The sequence below is a fragment of the Sphaeramia orbicularis genome, unplaced genomic scaffold (assembly GCF_902148855.1).
Source record: "Sphaeramia orbicularis unplaced genomic scaffold, fSphaOr1.1, whole genome shotgun sequence".
NCBI lineage: Eukaryota > Metazoa > Chordata > Actinopteri > Kurtiformes > Apogonidae > Sphaeramia > Sphaeramia orbicularis.
The window spans coordinates 94,894-118,300 of record NW_021941569.1 but is presented as its reverse complement, the minus strand read 5'-3'; the positions used below and the strand labels follow the sequence as shown (position 1 = coordinate 118,300).

Below are 23,407 nucleotides of genomic sequence, written 5' to 3'. Positions count from 1 at the left end.
TCCTCATCTCTCTCTCTCTCCTCTCTCTCTCTCTCTCTCTCTCTTCTCCTATATCTCTCTCTCTTCTCTCTCTCCTCTCTCCTCTCTCTTCCCTCTCTCTCTCTCTCTCTCTCTCTCTCTCTCTCTCTCTCTCTCTCTCTCTCTCTCTCTCTCTCTCTCTGGACACTGTGGAAAGTCCATGTTCAGGTCTGCCCCTCCCCTCATGTTCCTTTTTACTTACAAAGTCAGTGCCACTGCTTTCTCAGATTAAAGGTGCAATAATAACATGACCTGTCTACTTTTAAACACAAAACCTTTGTGGACTTTAACACTGTAACTCTACCAAACACAGAAACCACCCTGAGGGAAAAAGGCTTTTCTTCTTCTCTTTGGTGTCCTTTTTTTCCCACAGTTAAACTCGTTTCAAACTTGCATGTCCAGTTCACCCTGGAAATGGTTTGTGCATAACTGATTTAATCTGGACGTGGATCCTGTGTTTTCTGTTCATCTGAAGCCAAAACCACTGATCATTTGTCTTTAATTGTTCACACAGCATTTCATTTCAGGCTGATATTCACCAGTGGTCGTCCCTAAAAAATGAAAATATTCCACCTTTTTCTTTATGTCATATTATTTATTTTATGGATTCATTCGAAGTTCATGTCGAAGATGTAGTTAACCTTATTATTATTTTGGGTAAATATATTTATTCTTGTAAGTGGAAAAATACGAACCCCTCCTTTAACTTGTTTTTATATGTTTTTATTAAGTATTACAAACCTCTGAAGTGTGTTGAAAATATGTCCAAAAAAGCCAGAAAACTTTATTTTAGTTGATCTAAGTCCTTGTTGTTTTAATTATATCCCACCTCGTCCTTTGTGTTCTATTGTCCAGTCTGATTTAGTTTTTTATTTTTCTTTCTGCTTCAATATTTTCACTACATTTCAAATGTCTAAAAAATATAATTATTTGGTTTGTTTGTTTGTTTTCTGATAGTTGTCCTAGTTGTGTTTAATCCTTCCACCAGGTCTTAAATGTATTTCTGTATTTCTCTTTTGTAATGTTTATCCCATTCTTCTTCTGTTAATTTGCTTTGTGCCAATAATAAAATAATAATAATCTCAGTGAGGTTTTCCTGGTTAAATGAAGGTAAAATAAAATAATTTTTTAAAAAGTCTGTCTTTGTCCTCTCTCTTAAATGTCTCATATTTATTCAACTTAAAGCTGCTCGGGTTTGATTGACGGAGGATCCGCCCTGCGCGTGATGGAGTCATGTGACGGCCTGCGTGGTGACGTAGTGTCAGCTGACTGCGGCTCCAGGACCCAGTGGATCCTCCGTCGACCTTCTGGGCTCATCTGCTCCGGTGTTGGGATCTGCTCCGGTGTTCGGTTCGGTTCGGTGTGGCTTGTGCTCCCCGTCATGGCCTCCCAGTCCCAGGGCATCCAGCAGCTGCTGCAGGCGGAGAAGAGGGCGGCCGAGAAGGTGGCCGAGGCCCGCAAGCGTGAGTAGGACGGAGGGGGTCCGGGGTCCAGGGGGGCCCGGGTCCAGGGGGGCCCGGGTCCAGGGGGGTCCGGGTCCAGGTCCCGGGGTTGTGGGTCTGGGTCCGGGGGGGGTTCGCCGAGTGGGGACACGGACAGGGTTCTGTTTCTGGAGCCGGACCAGGCGGCTTTAACCCGGGTTAGGCCGCACCGAACCGCGGTAGAAAACTGGCGCATTTAACGGCTTTTACCGGAGGACCCGCCGGTTCTACAGTCAGGATCAGAACCGGAGGCGGATTCGGAACCAGACTGAGTGTGGTTTGAATTCGGCTGCAGACACTGGTGTTAAAAGTCCAGAAGTGGACGGAACCAGAACCAGGTCTGTGTGATGCAAAAACAGGCCGTGACGTCATCAAAGGAACCGGATCCCAGATTTTCGGTTGAATTAAAACGATTAAATATAAACAGAAAAAAGTAGAAAAATGAAAAGAATTCTGACATAAGAGTGAAATGTGTGTGTTTTCTGTAACAGATGGTCTGTGTCACATTATGGAATGATCCGGATGAATGTAAACAGAAATATGTGCACTGAAGGGGTTTATTTTATTTATTCAGTTCACTGAAGGGGTTTATTTTATTTATTCAATTCACTGAAGGGGTTTATTTTATTTATTCAGTTCACTGAAGGGGTTTATTTTATTTATTCAGTTCACTGAAGGGGTTTATTTTATTTATTCAATTCACTGAAGGGGTTTATTTTATTTATTCAATTCACTGAAGGGGTCTCTGCTCATTTTTCCATCAAAACCAAATTAATCCACTTCCTCTTTTTTTATGAGTCACAGCAGGGCATCATGGGATACTGAGTTTCCACCATGAAAAGGAGTTAGAGCCAAAAGAAGGAGGAGGAAGTGGAATTAATCTGTTTATGATGTAATCTGTTTATGAATGTAATCTGTATTTGACTGAATGTAATCTTGATTTGATGAAGACACTGGATTGGTCCGTACAGCTGTCAATCACAGTGTTTATCATGTCTTTATCACACCTTTCTCTTGTTTTAATTGTCTTTTTTTGTGTCCTCACCATGTGTTTTTGTGTCTTTTTCACATCTTTGTCTTTTTTTGTGTCCTTTTTGTTTCTTTTTTTTATGTCTGTCTTTTTTTTTGTGTCCTTTCTGTGTCCTTTTTGTGTCTTTTTCACCTCTTTTGTCTTTTTTGTTTCCAGGTAAAAACCGCCGTCTGAAACAGGCGAAGGAAGAAGCTCAGGCTGAGATCGAACAGTATCGACTGCAGAGAGAGAAGGAGTTTAAGACCAAAGAGGCAGCGGTGAGTCAAAGAATACAAATACTACTACTAATAATACTACTACTAATACTAATACTAATAATAATAATAATAATAATAATAATAATAATAACAATACCAATAATAATAATAATAATGAGTTTAAGACCAAAGAGGCAGCGGTGAGTCAAAGAATACTACTACTACTACTACTAATACTAATACTACTACTACTACTACTACTAATAATAATAATAAAAATAATAATACCAATAATAATAATAATAATGAGTTTAAGACCAAAGAGGCAGCGGTGAGTCAAAGAATACTACTACTACTACTACTAATACTAATACTACTACTACTACTACTAATAATAATAATAATAATAATAATAATAATAATGATAACAATACCAATAATAATAATAATAATGAGTTTAAGACCAAAGAGGCAGCGGTGAGTCAAAGAATACGAATACTACTACTACTAATAATAATACCAATAATAATAATAATACCAATAATAATAATAATACCAATAATAATAATAATAATGAGTTTAAGACCAAAGAGGCAGCGGTGAGTCAAAGAATACTACTACTACTACTACTAATACTAATAATAATAATAATAATAATAATAATAATAATAATAATAATAATAATGATAACAATACCAATAATAATAATAATAATGAGTTTAAGACCAAAGAGGCAGCGGTGAGTCAAAGAATACTACTACTACTACTACTACTACTACTACTACTAATAATAATAATAATAATAATAATAATACCAATAATAATAATAATACCAATAATAATAATAATAATGAGTTTAAGACCAAAGAGGCAGCGGTGAGTCAAAGAATACTACTACTACTACTACTAATACTAATACTACTACTACTACTACTACTACTAATAATAATAATAATAATAATGATAACAATACCAATAATAATAATAATAATGAGTTTAAGACCAAAGAGGCAGCGGTGAGTCAAAGAATACGAATACTACTACTACTAATAATAATACCAATAATAATAATAATAATAATACCAATAATAATAATAATACCAATAATAATAATAATAATGAGTTTAAGACCAAAGAGGCAGCGGTGAGTCAAAGAATACTACTACTACTACTACTACTACTACTACTACTAATAATAATAATAATAATAATAATACCAATAATAATAATACCAATAATAATAATAATAATAATAATAATACCAATAATAATAATAATAATAATAATAATAATAATAATAATGAGTTTAAGACCAAAGAGACAGCGGTGAGTCAAAGAATACTACTACTACTACTACTAAAATAATAATAATAATAATAATAATAATAATAATAATAATAATAATAATGATAATAGTGAGTTTAAGACCAAAGAGGCAGCGGTGCGTCACACACCACCAGCTCTTTCTTTCTTTCTTTCTTTCTTTCTTTCTTTTTCTTTTCTTCCCTTCTCTGGTCCAGTCATCTTTTATATATTTATATGTCTTCTTCTGTGGTAGGCCCTGGGTTCCCATGGTAACAGTGCGGTGGAGGTGGACCGTGACACTGCTGAGAGGATGGGCCGTATCCAGGCCAGTTACCGTGGCAACAGGGAGACGGTTCTGGGCGAGCTGCTGCGGCGCGTCTGCGACATCCAGCCCGAGTTCCACGCCAACTACCGCGTGGCTGGGTGAAGGGGAGGAGCTGCGAGGGCTGAGGGGGCGGACTCAGAGGAGAAGGTGGGGCGGAGCCAGGGGAGGGGGTTAGCTTAGCATCGTTAGCTTCAGCCGCAGCCAAATGTGTTAGTTTCAACAGTTTTTGTTTGTAAACGTTCAAAGTGACAAACGCTGTTTGTGTTGATGTTTGTGAAATATTTATATTTAAATCTGACCAAATGTCAGAACTCTGTCGTCCAATCAGGAACCTCAGCTCATCTGCGCTGATTGGCTGAACGAGCTCTTCTGCTGAATCTGTTTGTTTTTATTTGTTGTTGTTGTTGTGGTCATGTGACTGGTGTTAATGCAGAGTAAATCTAATAAAGTGAGTGCTGATTGGCTAATCTGGAGCTGCTCTCCTCTCATTGGTTTCATCAGTTTTCGGAGCTGAAGACGTTAAAGGACGGTGAATATTTAACCCTTTCATACTCAGTGGTCACTCCAGTGGTCACTCCAGTGGTCAGTTCTTCTCCAGCTGTTCTCTTGTATATCCATGGCTTTGGTTGTTTTAGTTCCATTTCAGTCAACACAGTGGACACTAATGCACCATCCCATAATAATACACGTACATTCAGACCAGTACTGTACCTGTTCTAGATAAACCTGATCTGCACTGACAGGTTTGAGCGGAAATCAGTTGCTTGTTATTGTTATTAGACTGATTAACAGGTTTTTTTAAACACAAAGGTTTTGGTTTTTTTTTTTTGCATGTTATCTCCATGAAGTGAGTACTGACTAGTACTATGTATGTTCACATGTGAGAAAACATCAGATTAGCTGCATTAAAAATGTTTTATTTCATAGTTTTCACACAGTATGTCAGTAAACATATATTTCTTTGTTTCAAAAATTAAACTTATGGTGTCCAGCTGAGTCAGAGAAAAATGAGGTTCATAATAAAATTTTCAATTGCGTTGTTTTTTTTCATGTGTACAGAGGAATAAAAACACTCAGGAAAAAAATCTTGATTAAGGTTCTGATAATTCATGCATGAAAGGATGAAGTTTTATTGGATTAGATTACAATTACATGTAGTTAGATTACATGTAAAACCAGGGACAGAAATAACAGAACGCTGAGTTCAGTCCAAATCCACAGAAGTGTGTGTGGAAACAGTTTAGAACAGAACAGACACACAGAGGAGACAGAAAATACAAACACACTGAAGTTCAAGCAGATCCACATGTGAACGGAACCATAACAGAATCAGCAAGAAGCCTGTGTGGACCACACACACATGTTCAGATGAAAGCAAGAGAGGTGGGTGTGTGTGTATGTGTGTATGTATGTATGTGTGTGTATATATATGTGTGTGTATATATGTGTGTATGTATGTATGTATGTGTGTGTGTGTATATGTATGTATGTGTGTGTGTGTATGTGTGTGTGTGTCTCAGTTGTGTAGTCTGTCATTGGTTCGTGGTGCTGTCAGTCACAGTTCAGTTCTAATTCCGTCCTGAACTCATTCTTTCTGTTTTCTGTCTCTGATCCTTCCACACCTTCTCACTTAAACATGTTTTTTTACTGTACTTATTTATCCTTTCATTATTTTTAGTTATTCATATGTTTATTCTATTCCATTCTTTTTTATTGTATATTTTCTGATTTTTGTTTCTTTTTGGTTTATTGTATTTTATTTATTTCTTTGATGTTGATCATTTCTGTTGTATATTTTTCTGTTTTTATTTTACTTTATTATACTCATCCACAAAATCTCTATTATTCTTCATATATATATATATATATATATATATATATATATATATATATATATATATATATATATATATATATATATATATATATATATATATATATATATATATATATATATATGTAGGGTGGGGAAGCCAAATGTACACTGAACATTTAGTTGTTTTTTCTCAGCAGACACTACGTCAGTTGTTTTGAACCCAAACATATACTGATGTCATAATCATACCTAACACTATTATCCATACCTTTTCACAAACTTTTGCCCATATGAGTAATCAGGAAAGCAAACGTCAAAGAGTGTGTGATTTGCTGAATGCACTCGTCACACCAAAGGAGATTTCAGAAATAGTTGGAGTGTCCATAAAGACTGTTTATAATGGAAAGAAGAGAATGACTATGAGCAAAACTATTACCAGAAAGTCTGGAAGATACTATTAAAGAAGAATGGGAGAAGTTGTCACCCCAATATTTGAGGAACACTTGCACAAGTTTCAGGAAGCGTGTGAAGGCAGTTATTGAGAAAGAAGGAGGACACATAGAATAAAAACATTTTCTATTATGGACATTTTCTTGTGGCAAATAAATTCTCATGACTTTCAATAAACTAATTGGTCATACACTGTCTTTCAATCCCTGCCTCAAAATATTGTACATTTTGCTTCCCCACCCTGTATATATATATATGTATATATATATATGTGTGTGTATGTGTGTGTGTGTGTGTGTATATATATATATATATATATATATATATATATATATATATATATATATATATATATATATATATATATATATACACATTCATTAACCCTGTCATGCCTAGTGGTCACTCCAGTGGACAGTTCTTCTGCAGCTGTTCTCTTGTATATTCATAGGTTTTGTTGTTTTATTTGCATATCAGCCAACACAGTGGACGCCTATGCATCATCCCATACACTGACATTCAGACCATTACTGTAACTTTGCTGTTCTTGATAAATCTGATCTGCACTAACATGTTTGAGTATAAATCAATTGCTTGTTATTGTTATTATACTGTAATTAACCGTTTTTCTTGAACAAAGTAATTTTCTTTGCATATTATCTCCATAAAGTGAGTAATAACTAATATTAGAGTATGTTAAAATGTAACAAAACATCATATTAGCAGCATTTAAAAAAAATATTTTATAGTTTTCACTCAGTATATCAGTAAATACATGTTTCTTAGCTTCAAAAACTAAATGCATGATGTCCAGCTGAGTGGATGTTTTTGCAACTTCATGAAAACTAGGTTCATAAAAAAATCTTCAATTGCATTGTTTGTTTGTTTTTTCCACGCCTAAAGAGGAATAAAAACACTCAGGAAAAATATCTCGATTAGGGTAAATAAAACTGTATTCAAAATCTCTCTGATGGGATATTTTAGAGATAATTTAACCTACATTTTTACTTTTAAATTAATTTTTGCTTTAGTTGAACCATAAGGGATTATCCAAAACAAGGAGCTACTTTATAGTGAAATAAATGTTGGAAAGGCGATCAATTAAAATTCGCTCTCTGATGACACATTACTGTGTTGTGACCCATTAAGGTTCTTAGAATTCATGCATGAAAGGGTTAAATCCAATAAAAAAAATTAATAATAATAATAAATTTAAAAAAAACTGTCTCATCTGATGGCACCGGACATCATTGCACTGATATGTTTGGTTACATTTATTCTCATTTGACTGTGTATCAACAATAAATGTCTTCATGTTTAAAAAAAAAAAAAAAAAAAAAAAAAAATGAAAGGGTTAAATCCACATATTTTTGGTTTTTAGGTGGTTGTTCTGGTCACGTGACTCGTCTCCTGTAAACACCGTTTACGTGGCTTACTCGAAGCCCCGCCTCTCTCGTCAGGACTCGCCTCCTGATTGGTCTAAACTAGAATTCCCGTCTTTCCCCCTAAGCCCCTCCTCCTTTCCCCCCCTGTGGTGAGTGTTACGTCATCACGCCGAGACGGGGAAGCGTCGGTCCAGTGGGTGCAGAAGTTGGACTTTTCTTCTTCTGTTCCTTCTGTTTTTCTACAGTTTTTCTGTTTCTTCGTCTTGTTTGTTTTTGTCTTTAACTCCAGGCCTGGGTTTTGGCGCCAACAGCAGACTTCCGGTGGTGTTTTCCAGGTGAGTCCGTGTCTTGTGTCAGTGACCTCTGCTTCTGAAGCTCCGGTGTCCGCTTCCGAACCGCCTGGAAAAACTCACCGCTTTAACGGTTCACGGCCCGCGGTCACGTCGCCTCGCGCGCGGGGCTCGTGCTGTCGGTGGTGTCGGTTCCACACCGGAGCTCCGGTGAGTTCGGCGGCATTTTAACGGGCAAGCGCAGTCCGGACCGCACCGGACCGTCGGCCTCGTGGACCGGGTTGTCCGTAGGGTCCGCCGGACACAAGATGAACCGGATTTACCGGGAGTTTGGACCGGAAAAAAAGGGTAAATATAGACGACAGGTGGAGGCAGCGCGAGCCCAGTGTTTAGGCTGGCGCGTGCACTGTCAGACCAGTGACGGGTTTAGTCTGCCGTGCACGCGCATGTGTTCACGAGCATCAGTCACTAAATAAGCAAGTTTTAAATGGAGGTTTGGTTTAAGAGGAAGAGATAGGAGGAGGAAGAGGAGAGAGGTGGAGGAAGAAGAGGAGGACAGAGGAGGACAGGAGGAGGAGGAAGAAGGAGAGGAGGAGGAGAGAGGAGGAAGAAGAAGAGGAGAGGAGGACAGAGGAGGAGGAGAGAGGAGGAGGAAGAAGAGGAGCAGGAGAGAGGAGGAGGAAGAAGAAGAGGAGGACAGAGGAGGAGGAGGAAGAGAGAGGAGGAGAGAGGTGGAGGAAGAGAGAGGAGGAGAGAGGAGGACAGAGGAGGAGGAAGAGAGAGGAGGAGAGAGGTGGAGGAAGAAGAAGAGGAGGACAGAGGAGGAGGAGGAAGAGAGAGGAGGAGAGAGGTGGAGGAAGAGAGAGGAGGAGAGAGGAGGAGGAAGAAGAAGAGGAGGAAGAAGAAGAAGAGGAGGAGAGAGGAGGACAGAGGAGGAGGAAGAGAGAGGAGGAGAGAGGTGGAGGAAGAAGAAGAGGAGAGAGGAGGAGAAGGAAGAAGAAGAGGAGGAGGAAGAAGAAGAGGAGAGAGGAGGAGAAGGAAGAAGAAGAGGAGGAGGAGAGAGGAGGAGGAAGAAGAGGAGGGCAGAGGAGGAAGAAGAGGAGGAGGAGGAAGAGGAGAGAGGAGGAGAAGGAGGAAGAGGAGAGAGGAGGAGGAGAAAACCACAGGAGGAGGAAGAGACAGTATGTGTTTGTTTTGGTCTCGGTTCTTCAGTTCTTTTTTATCAGTTTCATAAAGGAAATTACACCAGGTTATTATCTCCTCTTTGTCTCCTCTTTGTCTCCTCTTTGTCTCCTCTTTGTCTCCTCTTTGTCTCTTTTTCGTTTCCTCTTCGTCTCCTCTTCGTCCCCTCTTCGTCTCCTCTTTGTCTCTGATGGCTGACAGCCCAATCAAACTACCTCTGTGGCCCACTTTGGGCCCTGAGCTGTGGCTTGGGGGGGGGGGGGGGGGACATTTTCAGTGGGTGGAGTTAAGGGTGGAGTCACCTCTACAGAGCTCAGATTTTACAGATGGAGTCGATCAACAGTGGATTTGAACGATGATCCATTTATTTAGAAAAGATAAAGAACACAGTACAATGAAGAAGAGCAGGCACGCAACAATAAAAACAATTAAAGCTGCAAGTGGCATTGAAAGGCCCTCGCCACGGGCACGTCCAGTACAAGTATGCCCATCCTTCAGCAGGTGGCGCTCTAGCACCAAATTTTAATGTCTTCTGATGAATGGGTGTAGGCCTGGGAGATTGACAACTGATTCAAATTTGAGCCAAATCGTGTATGACCAAACTGAAGCAATTTTTGTCATGGCAAATTTTTGAAAAAACTTCGCAAAGTTTGCGACCTCGTCGCACAAAAACAGTAACACCAATCCCAAAAAATTTGGCTAACTTTTGATGCCCCACTTCTCTAGATACTGTACACCGATTTTGAGCTCATTCGGCCAAATGCCCAAGGAGGAGATAGTTAAAGGTAGGAGAAAGAAAAATAAACATTAAAAAATAATAATCAAAAAAATAATAATAATCTGAGCAAGAACAGTATATCTGTTTTCGTGGTAACCACATATTTGGCTTTATTTGAAAGCTCTGGAGCTCCCCCACATGTCTGTGGGGTTCAGTGTCACGTGTCGTGCACTTACACCCACATGACTGACCCCGACTGGACGTGTCCCATTGACTCCCATTCATTCTGAGCAGGTTTAAATCTGTGGTTTGTGTTCATGTCATGTACATGTTCTTAAAGGTCTGACTGATGTGAATGTGAATATGAGTGAGAGTGGAGACAGAGGAGAAAGACGACCGCCTCACTGGTGATTTGGTCCCCATGCGTCCACTGCAGACTCAGTAGGCCCTGCGCCGGTGGTACTCAGCTAAGGCCTAATAATATAAAAACAAAATATACACAGAAAAACAAAATAAACATAGATAAACAAATGTCAGAATACAGTTTTATATTATGTGCATTGGTTCGTTTGATTTAAATTCTTCTCTTTGTTTCTAAAATGTCTGGACTGAATTTATATCAACACTGATTTAGTTTAGTTTTTTTTCCTCCCTGACTCTGATTTTCAGTGTAAATGTCTGTAATATTTGTTCTGTTCTGACTGTAAATAATCATTTCCATCTGACTGAGGAACTAACATCTGCCATTAAAAAGCATCATGTCCAGTTCAGGCTGAGTTCAGATCTAAACGCTGCATCACATGGTTTTCAGGCTCTGGAGTTCAAAGGTCATGTGGTACGTGAGGCCTCTGCTGTTATTGGCTGTAAATCTGTGTGTTTATGATCAGGATCAGGGTTCAGAACCATAAACCCAGTACTTTAGTCTCAGTGTGGTACCGCTGAAGGCCACTAGGGGCAGAACCGGGACCTTGTGGTCTCAGTGGTCTCATGTGGACCTGTAAGAAGACCAGTGGATGGTTCTGAAGGTCCAGTAGAAGCTCCTCTGCTGCTGGTCTGTTCCAGGTTTTGCAACCGGTTCAGGGTCCCGGTTCACGTTCCTGGTTCAGGGCCCCGGTTCTTGGTCCCTGTTCAGGGCCCTGGTCCTTGGTCCCTGTTCAGGACCCCGATCCTTGATCCCTGTTCAGGGCCCTGGTTCAGGGTCCTTGGCTCCGGTCCTGGTCCTGGTTCTTGGACCTTCACCGGCTGAACCGGACCTCCTGCTGACTCCACGTGTAAACCTGCTCCGCCCACATTTCCCAGCAGCTGCTCCTGATTGGTTGTCTGGAATGTCCCCTCAGCTGATTGGCTGACAGCAGGTCAGGCCAGCGTGTGATTGGCTGCCTGTTATCTGCTTTTATTAGCTGTAAAACCTGCGGTGACCTCTGACCTCAGCCTCTGTACATGCCTTCACCAGGTTCTCTCTCTCTTTCAGTGTGTTTGGAGCTCGACCGCCCTTCGTTCTAACGGGTAAGAATTTAATTCATGTGATTTCAGCCAATCACAGCGCAGTTGAATGTTTAATCGGTGGTGGTTTATTCCAGGTGTTTTCATGTGGATGTGATCCAGTTTGGTTCCTGTTTACTGAGTCCACAGTCACATGGGCTGGACTTTAATGACAGTGTCACATGGACGAACCAGGATTAAATTAAAATCAACAAGTTAATCGATAAATTGGACCAAAAATGAAACAAAACTATGAGAACGAGCCTTGTTACTCACTGATGTTTAATTGGCTAGAATTTCCTTAGGGGGTCAAATGAGTGTCCATTTTTGTCAAAAAGAAACAGTTGTCCTAAAGTCACAGAAGTGTGTGTAAATAATGCTAATCCATTTGTGCACAGACTACTGATATTCTCTGACAGTGGAAGCTCTATTTTCATAAATATTGGATTTGGAATAGCACGTGGATGTGAAAACTTTTGCTGGTGGACGGACGTGACATTACCCATGATGCTCTGGTCAGTCCCAGTACTTTATTAGGAATAAACTTATAGACTTCCTATTGCTAATTGTGCTCTTCTTCATAAATGTTGGTATTGTGGATCTAAAACAATCCCAGCTGACACAAAAACACTAAATGTGTCAGTGGACGGATGTGACATGGTTGTTGTGGATCCCATCATACTGATGCTCTGCAGCCATGTCAGCGTTTACACTAATGATCCCTGTGCAAAAACTAGGAGCACTATTATTTATTGGATAGTTTAGCATCAGACTAAAGAGGAAAGAACAATATAGAATTGTTCTTTGTGTCTAAAAATGCTTCTTATTGTAAAAGTGTTGATGTAAACAGTGCTGTGTGCCATTCTTCATGTATGTATTGGTGGAACAGAAGCAGGATGGATCAGCACCATACTCCAGATTGAACCTGTACAAATAAAACATGCAGGGCTCAAAATTAACTTTTTGACCTAGGAGCACTGTGCTCCTAACCCTAAAAAGTTAGGAGCACAGGCTAAAATCTAGGCGCACCACTATTATATAAAAAATTTGGAGAACAAGCAAAACTCTTGGCCATACCAAGTAATATTCCTATTAGGGCTGCACGATTTTGGCAAAAAAAAAAATCCCGATTTTTTTTCCTCTAAAAACTCGATTTTCGATTTTGATTTTGATTTTTGGGTAAAACTACAAAAGACAACAGAAGTCAGCATGTCGTTTTCGTGAGCAGCCCACAATGCAAGGCACTACTCTGACCTCAAATCTGTGATGGTATCACGTGATGAACCCCCAGAAGTTTATTTTTTCTTAATTAAATCTTTATTGAATGAAATAGAGTATACAAACAATGTATACAACAAGAAAATAACATAAGTTTGCCAGGGGGAATACACTATAATACAATGTCCAAATCAGAGCAAATACTTATGTTTTTTTGCAGCCTTTTTGTTTCCAGGTTTATCTAACAGCTTTAAATAAAGTTCAACATCTTTCAAAAAATAAATATTTGTTTTTGTGTTACAGAACTTACATTTGTGAATGAAAAATTTAGCAAGTAAGAGGACTAAATTAATTATTTAATTTATATATATATATATATATATATATATATATGTGTGTGTGTTGTTATTGTTTTTTTTTTTTTTTTTTATTTTTTTTGTTTTTTTTCCTGGGTATCTGGGCCCACAGAAGTGATACCAATGTAAGTCAGTGACAGGCATCAGTCGTGCGTGCGTGGACCAGGTTAATATAAGTGATCCACATGCGGTTCTATTTAAACTGGGGGATCCGTGCGTGGAATAGACTGACCCAGGACACGCTGGAGGGATTCTATCCTGGAGCGGGTGGATGTGTGTGGGCACAGGGCTGTGTGGGCTCCTCTGCTGAGGATGATGACCCCGAGACCCGGACCCGGATCAGAAGAAGACAGTACGGTACGGATCCGGGACAACGGAAGATGAGTGATCCGCATGCAGTTCTATTTCAGTTGCGGGATCCGTGCGTGAAGCCACGGCTTACATTGCTATAAGTACTGCGGGTTCATGAACACATTTAAAGTCCGGCCATTGCACGGAGTTCTGTAACAGACCGCTGTCACTGAAAGGAGGAGGAGCCTACGGGAGCCCGCAAGCGCGCGGCCCGCAGGCACGAGAGAGATGAAATCGATTTTACGATTTCCCTTTTTTAAAAATCGTCCTAATTAAAAAATCCGATTTCGATTTAAAATCGATTAATCGTGCAGCCCTAATTCCTATATGTATTTAAGCAATGTTAACAACCTAGAATAAAGTATTTGAATAGAGTATGAAAGAAAAAGCTTACATTGACACAGGTGCAAAACAATTGTTAATGTGTGGTATATACTTTAGTTGGTTCTTGGAGAAGAAAGACGAATCACACCATTATTTGCAACAACCAACTTTTTTATTTCATGGCCTAAAGGCCCTTAGTCACTGTGGTCTACACCACGCCTGAAGTCAGGTCTCCTTGACCTGGTGCCAGAGTGTAGGTACTTCCTGACCGCTGGCAGTGCATCGAAGTCATGCAGTGTTGGACCATCCGCAGAGATGCGCACGCGAGGGGGTGGGGACTAGATTTTCCGCTTCAGTCAGCGGGGCGTGGAGCTTGTTTATTTTCAGCTGACGAGTTACTTCTGCAGCCATTATTCTAGGCACACGTATTAATTTTCGCTCATTTTTTTATTGGCGCACCGTGCGATCGTAATCTCAAAAACAGTCGCACTACCGAAATTCTCAGGCGCATGCGACCGTAATTCAGTCGCAGTCACGAGCCCTGACATGTGATATGGAGGAGAGAATCTGGGAAGAAAAACTGGGGAATCCAAAAGAAGAGAAGATTTGTTTTTCAGCTCAATTCAGTTCAAATAGAACTTGTCCATTTGTGACATGAAAATATAACATTAATTGTGCTGAAATGGTTCATTTTTGAGCTGAAAACATAGTTCATATGAGCATCAACATGTTGAACAGAACTGAAATCCTGTCCATTTGAACAACTGTCATTTACCAACACAAAGTTCCTTTGGATTCACTGAGACTGATTTAATATGAACAAAGACACAAAGAAGAGCTGTGAGCACATTTTAGCCGTACTGTACGTTCAGTGTTTGGATGAAAAACAACAAAAAACCAAAGGAAACCAAGCTCAGTGTTTGTGTTTGTGTCTGTTTGAATCATGAGGACGTTCTGTGTGTAAACCAGTTAAATAATCGAACATATGAAGGAGGAAAAAAATGACAAAAACTGACAAAAGGTGACATGAGTCATTAAGAAAAACATGAAGTAAAATGTCAAACCATTGAATGTGTTCAAATACAGAAGAAATACTGACAGGTCAAACTACAATCCACTGACAGACCAGACCAGACCTGTTCACCCTCTGGTGTCCAGGTGAGTATTTTAGACACACTTGAACCCTCTGACTGTTCCAGTTTTCATCACATGCATTCTGGTCGTAAAAACAGTTTGTGTGTTTAAAGGTGTGATGTGCAGCTGAAGCAGTGCATGCTGGGTCATCTCTTCCTGTCACTGAACTGATCGTGTCGTCTTGTTCTCGGTGTCGTGTCATTGTTGATCAAACTAAATTAAAGCCGACGTTAACTGGAACTGTTGCTGCCTCCTGTTGCCGCCTCCTGTTGCCGCCGGCGACCGTTGCTCTTCTCTTTTTAATGTTAATTTGCTCAGATCTAATTGGCCGATGGCAGACGGCTCCTCAGAGCGTTCTGATTGGCTTGTCCTGCCTCCTGTAGCCTCGGGGGCTGAATGGCCAATTGGATTAAAGTGAAGGGGCCTTCTGGTTTGCGTTACTGTGGTTACGGGTATCGTGACGTCACCGCGCGTTGAATCTGCGGTCCAGTCGGTGTCGGAGCGAACGGACGGAGGACGGGCGGCAGGTAAGACGAGCGTGGCGTACAGGAGCGAATGAGCTGGACTGAATGGGTTTAATGTGCTGTGGTTTAAGGGTTTGACAGATCAGAGTTTATCTGGAACAGCTGCTGTTTTAGGACACTTTTAATCAATAGTGACTCTGACGACGTTAACGTTTAGAACAGGACTGTCAAACTCATGTCAGTTCAGTTCCATGTTCAGCTAAATCTGATCTGAACTGGGCCGAACCAGGAAAATAAGAACAGAATAATATAGAAATAAGGTCAACTCCAAACTTTTGTCTGTGTTTTAGTGCAAAAAAACCCCAAACATTAAATTATGAAAATACTTTTATAAACTATCCAAACAAAAAAGACATGAATAACCTGAAAAAACTGAAATTTCTTCAGAAAAATCAGTGCAGTTTTCTCAGTCTTCTTCCTCCACTTCTCATTAGTCCATGTGCATTCTGGATCAGATCTCCAAAGACACTAAACACTGAGGAACAGGAAGAAAAGAGTTCAAACTGGACTGAATTTAATACAGACATTTCAGGTTGGGCACATTTGTTCAGGTTAGTCACATTTTATTGGTACAGGAGAGTTTGGAAATGTCGTTCTTTGTGCAGTCGTATTGTGTCGGTCATCTGAGATGTTTTCGTTCAGGGCTGTCTTTCACTGTGTTTTTTCACTGTAAAACATGAAGGAAACTTTGGAGGTGACCTTATTTCTATATTCTGTTCTTATTTTCCTGGTTCGGCCCACTGCAGATCAGATTTAACTGAATGTGGAACTGAACTGTAATGAGTTGGACAGCCCTGAACGAAAACATCTCAGATGACCGACACAATACGACTGCACAAAGAACAAGAAAAGCACTGGGAGAGCGCAGACCTCCACCAAGACAGACCAGTGGGCCCCTGATTACCCCAAAAATTTAATCATTTCTTCCTTGTGCCGTATCAAAATTTCCTGAAAATCCGTCCATAACTTTTTGAGTTATCTTGCTAACAAACAAACAAACACACAAAGCAAAGCGATCACAATGCCTCCTGGCGGAGGTAAAAACTACATTTCCAAACTCTCCTGTACCAATAAAATGTGACTAACCTGAACAAATGTGACCAACCTGAAATGTCTGTATTAAATTCAGTCCAGTTTGAACTCTTTTCTTCCTGTTCCTCAGTGTTTAGTGTCTTTGTAGATCTGATCCAGAATGCACATGGACTAATGAGAAGTGGAGGAAGAAGACTGAGAAAACTGCACTGATTTTTCTTCAGGTTATTCACATCTTTTTTGTTTGGATACTTTATAAAAGTAAGTATTTTCATGATTCAGTGCTTTTTTTTTCCCACTTAAACACAGACATAAATTGTCAGTTGTCATTATTTCTAGGTGATTCTGTTCTTATTTTACTGATTCGGTCCACTGCAGATCAGATCAGACTGAATGTGGAACCTGAAAGAACAGAAGTTTGAGAACCCTGAGTTAGAACATGTCAATGGTGCCAGATCTCAGTCTAGTTCCTATTGGTCACTGATAGAAGTCATATATGGACTGTGATTGGATGAGCTGAGTTCTCCTCCGTGAAAGTCCCGCCCACTGTCATAGTTAGATTGATCTGCATCCAGAACCAGGACTGGAATACAGAACAGAACCAGGACAGGAATACAGAACAGAACCAGGACTGGAACATAGAACAGAACCAGGACTGGAACACAGAACAGAACCAGGACAGGAACATAGAACAGAACCAGGACAGGAACATAGAACAGAACCAGGACTGGAACACAGAACAGAACCAGGACAGGAACACAGAACAGAACCAGGACAGGAACATAGAACAGAACCAGCACTGGAACATAGAACAGAACCAGGACTGGAACACAGAACAGAACCAGGACTGGAACACAGAACAGAACCAGGACAGGAACACAGAACAGAACCAGGACAGGAACACAGAACAGAACCAGCACTGGAACATAGAACAGAACCAGGACTGGAACATAGAACAGAACCAGGACTGGAACGTAGAACAGAACCGGACCAGGACACTGGTGTCTTTGTTAAATCCTTTCCGTCCGTTCGTTTGCGCCCTCGTTCTCCGTCTGTTCCTCAAATTAAAGCTGCAGGAGTCCAACCCAGGACCCAGCTGTCACTCACATATTTAACCCCTCCCTCCCTGTCTGACCACACCCTCTCCGCTTTGGTTGTTAACGCCCTGGCTCTTTACCGCTCTGTTCTGGGGTTCAAACTTTGGCGTTGGTGAGCCGCTCTCTGTGTTCTGATTGGTCGTTTCCTCCGCAGACATGAACCATAGCGCCATGGACCACAGCGCCATGGACCACAGCCACCATCACACCATGACTCCGCCCCCCACCATCGGACACAACCACGGAGGAGAAGGAGGAGGAGGAGGAGGGCATGATGGGAACCACAGCGGTCACATGATGGTGAGGGCGGGGCTTTTATTTTCACTGCAGCCTGATGATGTCAGTGCTAATGTAAATGTAATGCTATCATGCTAACGTAAATGTGTGGTTGCCTAGGCGATGACCTTCTACTTTGGGTACCACAACGTGGAGCTGCTGTTCAAGGGACTGTTGATCAACTCAGCTGGAGGTCAGTGACATCACACGTCCAGGTCACATGACCAATAGAGGTGTAAGAAAATATCAGTTATTTCATTTGACAGTACTGTATCGGTATTTTTTGGTATTTATTTAAATGCAGATATTGTGGAGGTTAATTTTTTAGTTTTTCTTTTTTGTTTATATTTTATTTATTCTTATTTAACTCTGTTTTATTCTATAATGTTCGTTCCTTTGTTTGGATTGAACTCAAATCCTGTTCTGATGTTAGTTGTGAACTAATAGAATCTGAACATTTGAACAGGATCTGAAACTGGAATGTCTGGAAAACAGAATTTCAGTTTGAACACAGTTGGAACATTTGGTGATAGAACATTAGATCCTGTTGGGATCAAATAAAAATGTGTTTAGTATTTGTGCAGATTTCTGCTGGAATTCAATTTTTCAAGGAAATAATCATTTTAAAAAAAGAAACAAGCAAAAAAATGGCCTTTTTAACAGTATCATGACATATCGCGATATATCGTTTGGTGATCCTAGTGTTGTGATTTGTATCATATCGCCACATTCTTGCCGATACACAAATGGACTCTGAAGGAACAGAATCCGACTGTTCATGTGACTTCCTCTTTGTGTCTGTTTGTGTTAACCCCGCCCCCTGCTCTTCTCATCCAATCAGAGATGGCCGGTGCCTGTATCGGTGTGTTCCTATTGGCCATGCTGTATGAGGGGCTGAAGATCGGTCGGGAGGTTCTGTTGCGCCGCAGTCAGGTCAACGTGCGCTACAACTCCATGCCCCTCCCAGGGGCTGATGGGACGGTGCTCATGGAAACGCACAAGACCGTCGGGTAGGTCGCAGGTCGCTAATGCTAATCATATGGAAAAGCTAATGCTAACTGCAGTGTGCTGTCAGAGTCATGTGACCATCATCATGTGTTCAACTATAGTTTAATGAGTGACAGGCACAGTTTGGAGGGGGCGGAGCCTCCTGGAAGAAAGCCCCGCCTCTTGAGAGCCTCAGTCAGGTAATCAGGTGTCAGGGTTCGGGTTCAGGTACTGGTACTGGTCCGACCTGCTCTGATCAGATATGGACACTGGGAAACCAACAGGAGGGGCTAACGTTAGCCACATGCTAAAACCGTGGCTAAAGCTAACGGTCATGTTTCATGGTGGAAACAACAAGGTGCTAATGATGCTAAGCTAACTGGGAAATGATACTAACTCAGTGTGTACCTGAAACTGCCCCCAGAATTTAATGAGTGCCACTATTAGCCGCTAAAGCTAGCTGCTGTTCCCTCATGAGCAGTTTTTACTGTTTTTTAAAACACCTGTATATATTTATTTTGCAGGATTTTGACTTTAACTGAATTTTCTTCGTACCTACTGAAGACAAATGTGACGTTTGTATGAATTTTCTCAAAATTCAAAAAACTTCCTTAAATCCCGGTGGCAGGAAGTAGCATTTGCACATGTGTTGAACACTTGGTGTTTGTGCTCCCAATCAGGTACTATGTTGGAAAATGCTTCTTTTCGTGGCTGGATTTCTCTGGTTTTCCTGCTTTCATCTCATTGAGCAGCTGTTTGCGTTACCGACACACAAACGAGCTAATGGAAAGGCTTTAATGCTAATGTGAACGCTAAATGATCAGTAATACTACCAAGGCTCAATATTTGCACCTCATCATGTGGTTTGTGATAAATGCTAATGCTAACTTTAATGCTAGTCCCTTGTCTTGTGCCATCAGGCAGCGGATGCTAAGCCCCGCCCACTTCCTGCAGACCCTGTTACACATCATTCAGGTGGTCGTCAGCTACTTCCTGATGCTCGTCTTCATGACCTACAACGGTTACCTGTGCATCGCCGTGGCGGCTGGCGCTGGAATGGGTTACTTCCTGTTCAGCTGGCGAAAGGCAGTAGTGGTCGACATCACTGAACACTGCCATTAGCCGCATGCTACGCTAGTTAGCGGCACACGGTCTGATTTTTGCTGATCACAATCACCAAATGTTAACAAACCATCACTCTATGTTAGCATGTTAGCAACATGCTAACAGAAACCCAACAAGTAAAAGATACAGAACACTATGTGGTAACCATGGGAACACACTAACTTCTGTAGTTAGCTGCTAACAGTCATGATCAATCGTCCATGAAAATCACGTAGTTTTGTTTTTTTTCTGCGTTTTGTGGTCAAGCGGCCAATCAGAACGCAGATCTCCTCGGATCCTTCTGACTGGCCAAAACACCCTTTTCGGTGCCATGACAGCTGGAAGATTAGTGCTAGCGCTACTAGCCAAAATGTTTGCCTACATAGCTTACATATACACTTTTAAGTTAGCATCATTAGCGCTCGAATGAGCCAATCAGAGAGCAGTATTTACCAGTTATTTGTTTAAGTAGAATATAATTTATTAGGAATTAGATGTTTAACTTTAATGTGATTCAATAAAATATCACTTTCCTCAGCCAAAAAATATTTTTAGTAAACATTTATTAAATTTCTATCAATTCTTTATTTTAATAAAATTCAGATTCTTTGATCAGTGAGTAAAAATAAAATAGTTTTTTCTGTTTACATTCAATCAGTTTTTGTCCATTTCTTTCGTAATAAACAAACCCAGTTTTGTAATTTCCCTTTTTCCGCTCCGTTTTTTACAGACTTTAACTTTTTTTTTATTTGATTGAAAACATGAAACAGAATGTGTTCAGACTTTTCTGCGTCGTCGTTTTCACTGGAAATGAAAACCACATTGTGAAACTCGAGCCTCTTTCCTGAATTAACAACCAAAAACAGAGTGTTTCCCGTTTTTCCAGTTGGCCTTAAATGCGACACCTGCTGCCTTATCATGGCCGATGAACGTAGCCTTCCACGACGCTCGGGTCTGTTCATGTACGAAGCGGAAAATACGCAAACCTGGACCGGAGACCTGGGAGAACGTCCTTTATTAAAGTCTGCGAAAACTGACTCTAAATACTACAGTACCCATGAGCCTCAGCTACTGTCGCCACGGAGACCAGGCCTCAGACTGGTCGAACAGAAAAAGACAGAAGTGATGTAAAAGACGTAATGACACAATTATGTAAAAAAAAAAAAAAACGTGTTTCACCAACAGCCTGAAGGCCTGCGTGTGGACGGCTGTGGCTGAAATGCATCCTGGGATTTGTAGTTGTGTAACTGACTCTGTTTGAGTGGCGTCCTGCTGACTTTCAGGCCAGTGGTTTCACTTCAGGAACGACTTGAAAACATTCATGTTTTTGCTTTTGTGTGTTAAAGGAAGAAAAGAACTCAAACTGAGCCGATCTTCCGCTGACTCGGTCGTGTTTTTATTTTTAATCGGTTTGCACTGAGAGGTGGGCGGGGTTAATGTACTGGACCAATCAGGTTGCAGGGACAGACAGGCGGTTACTTGATGTCGACTTTACAGACGCGGTGTCGGATTCGAGCGGACAGGAACGGTTTCCTCTCAGTGTCGATTGACTCGTCTCGTCTCCGTGGTCGTTTTTCTGATGTTTGTAAGAAACGAAGTGATCAAATATGTGTCTGTGAAGGAAACTTTTAGATGAATATTCAAGTGTCTGAAAATGTTTTAATTGTTGCACAAATGCTGGAATCATGAAAAAAATAAAGTATATGAAGAAACGTGTGGTTTGTCTGTGTTTGAATCACCTGGTTTTATTTAGAACAATAACTTTGAGTTCGAACTGTTTCCTCCAGGTTTATGACGGGTTATAAGAGGGTCATTTATTTAGTTTGAAAGAGAATTACAGACAAAAACACTGACAAGAAAAAGGTCAAGAGGTTGAACTGAATACATGTTCATCCACAGTTCTTCTAATGCAGGGCTGTCAGACTCAGTTCAGTTCACTTCCACATTCAGCCCAGTTTGATCTGTGGTGGACTGAACCAGTTAAATAACAGTGAAAAAAGTAAAATTACATTATGATAATGTTTGCATCTACAAAAATCTGAATAACATGAACAACTTCAAATGTCTTATGAAAAACAAGTGCAATTTTAACAATATTCTGCCTCAGTTCATCAGTTTACATCAAAATTACAAATACACATAACATAGTAACAGCTATTATATTGGTATAATTGCATTTATTTCTCTTAAGATATTTCTGTTTGTTCATATTTGTTCAGGTTATTCACATTTTTTTCTAAAAGGATGGCTTAATATAAACATTTTTATGTAATTTTACTTTTTAATTTTACTTTAATTTTTTTTTTTTTTTCACTAAAACAAAGATAAAATCTGCAGTTGTCATTATTTATAGGTTATTATGATAATATTTTACTGGTTCTGACCCAAATGAGATTTAATTGGTCTGTATGTGGAATCTGACTTAAAATGGTTTGTACACTATTGATTGTTAATATCTTCAGTGTAATTTTTGCATTTCACAAATTCAGCCCACGGGCCGGACCGGACCCTTTGGTGGGCCAGATGTTTGGCGCCTGTGATCTAATGCGACTTATTTCAGACTCCGCTTTATTGTCATTAAGTCAAAGGTACATGAGAGAAGGAAACAGAGTTCAACAGGTCTGAGCTTTTGGAACATGTGAAAGAGAAAAGAAGAAAAGAGACAATATAAATAAGATAAGATAAGATATTCCTTTATTGATCCCACAATGGGGAAATTCACAGTGTTGTTAGCAGCATAAAAAAAACATACACAGACATACACATACACATAAAAACAGTCATATAAATTTGAATAAAAAAGTGTTTAAAAGGAGAGTGCAAATATTGTTCGATATGATGTAGTGCAAACGGTTATAAATATAAAAAATATATATATATATAAATATATATATAAATATATAAATACGGATTGAATAACATAAGTGGAGTGGAGGGAGGGTTGTTATTCCACATTGTGCATTGATCTAATGGGAGCAGGACTGGTTGTTCAGTCTGACAGCAGAGGGAAGGAAGGACCTGCGGTATCTCTCCTTCGTGCAGCGTGGGTGAAGAAGCCGCTCACTGATGGTGCTTTCTAGGGCTCTTACAGTCTCATGTAGGGGGTGGGAGACATTGTCCATGATTGATGACAGCTTCGCTGTCATTCTTCTGTCCCCCACCACCTCGACTGGATGGAGACTGCAGCCTAGAACTGAACCGGCTTTCTTCACCAGTTTGTTCAGTCTTTTCCTCTCTGCTGCCGTGATGCTGCTGCTCCAGCAGACCACACTGTACAGTATGGCAGATGCAACCACGGAGTCATAAAAGGTCTTCAGGAGAGCTT

At 40.3% G+C, this 23,407-nt stretch overlaps 2 protein-coding genes and 1 pseudogene across 6 annotated transcripts; 2 read left to right on the top strand and 1 right to left on the bottom strand.

Moving 5' to 3' along the window:
• Positions 1-1,401, bottom strand: part of LOC115416153 (alpha-mannosidase 2-like) — a 19,215-nt pseudogene extending 17,814 nt beyond the window's left edge.
• atp6v1g1 (ATPase H+ transporting V1 subunit G1) lies at positions 1,274-4,824 on the top strand. Its single transcript, XM_030129864.1, has 3 exons — positions 1,274-1,481; positions 2,686-2,786; positions 4,285-4,824. The coding sequence occupies exons 1-3, from the start codon at positions 1,400-1,402 to the stop codon at positions 4,456-4,458; spliced, it is 357 nt and encodes a 118-aa protein (XP_029985724.1). The 5' UTR covers positions 1,274-1,399; the 3' UTR covers positions 4,459-4,824.
• A 3,332-nt stretch (positions 4,825-8,156) lies between these two features.
• Positions 8,157-21,798, top strand: LOC115416138 (high affinity copper uptake protein 1). Of its 5 annotated transcripts, XM_030129858.1 has the most exons (8): positions 8,157-8,342; positions 11,669-11,703; positions 15,015-15,086; positions 17,870-18,015; positions 18,112-18,184; positions 18,833-19,001; positions 19,101-19,178; positions 19,899-21,798. In XM_030129858.1, the coding sequence occupies exons 4-8, from the start codon at positions 17,872-17,874 to the stop codon at positions 20,098-20,100; spliced, it is 666 nt and encodes a 221-aa protein (XP_029985718.1). In that variant the 5' UTR covers positions 8,157-8,342; positions 11,669-11,703; positions 15,015-15,086; positions 17,870-17,871; the 3' UTR covers positions 20,101-21,798. The 5 variants fall into 5 exon arrangements, with proteins under 5 accessions (XP_029985718.1, XP_029985717.1, XP_029985720.1 ...); XM_030129857.1 differs by lacking the exon at positions 15,015-15,086; XM_030129860.1 differs by lacking the exons at positions 11,669-11,703; positions 15,015-15,086.
• The last annotated feature ends 1,609 nt before the right edge of the window (positions 21,799-23,407 follow it).

Coding starts and splice junctions, on each gene's coding strand:
- atp6v1g1 (XM_030129864.1), top strand. CDS start 1,400: ATGGCCTCCCAGTCCCAGGGCATCCAGCAGCTGCTGCAGGCGGAGAAG. Junction 1,482..2,685: donor GGTGGCCGAGGCCCGCAAGC/GTGAGTAGGACG, acceptor TTTTGTTTCCAG/GTAAAAACCGCCGTCTGAAA. Junction 2,787..4,284: donor TTAAGACCAAAGAGGCAGCG/GTGAGTCAAAGA, acceptor CTTCTGTGGTAG/GCCCTGGGTTCCCATGGTAA.
- LOC115416138 (XM_030129860.1), top strand. CDS start 17,872: ATGAACCATAGCGCCATGGACCACAGCGCCATGGACCACAGCCACCAT. Junction 18,016..18,111: donor ACCACAGCGGTCACATGATG/GTGAGGGCGGGG, acceptor GTGGTTGCCTAG/GCGATGACCTTCTACTTTGG. Junction 19,179..19,898: donor CTCTTGAGAGCCTCAGTCAG/GTAATCAGGTGT, acceptor TTGTGCCATCAG/GCAGCGGATGCTAAGCCCCG.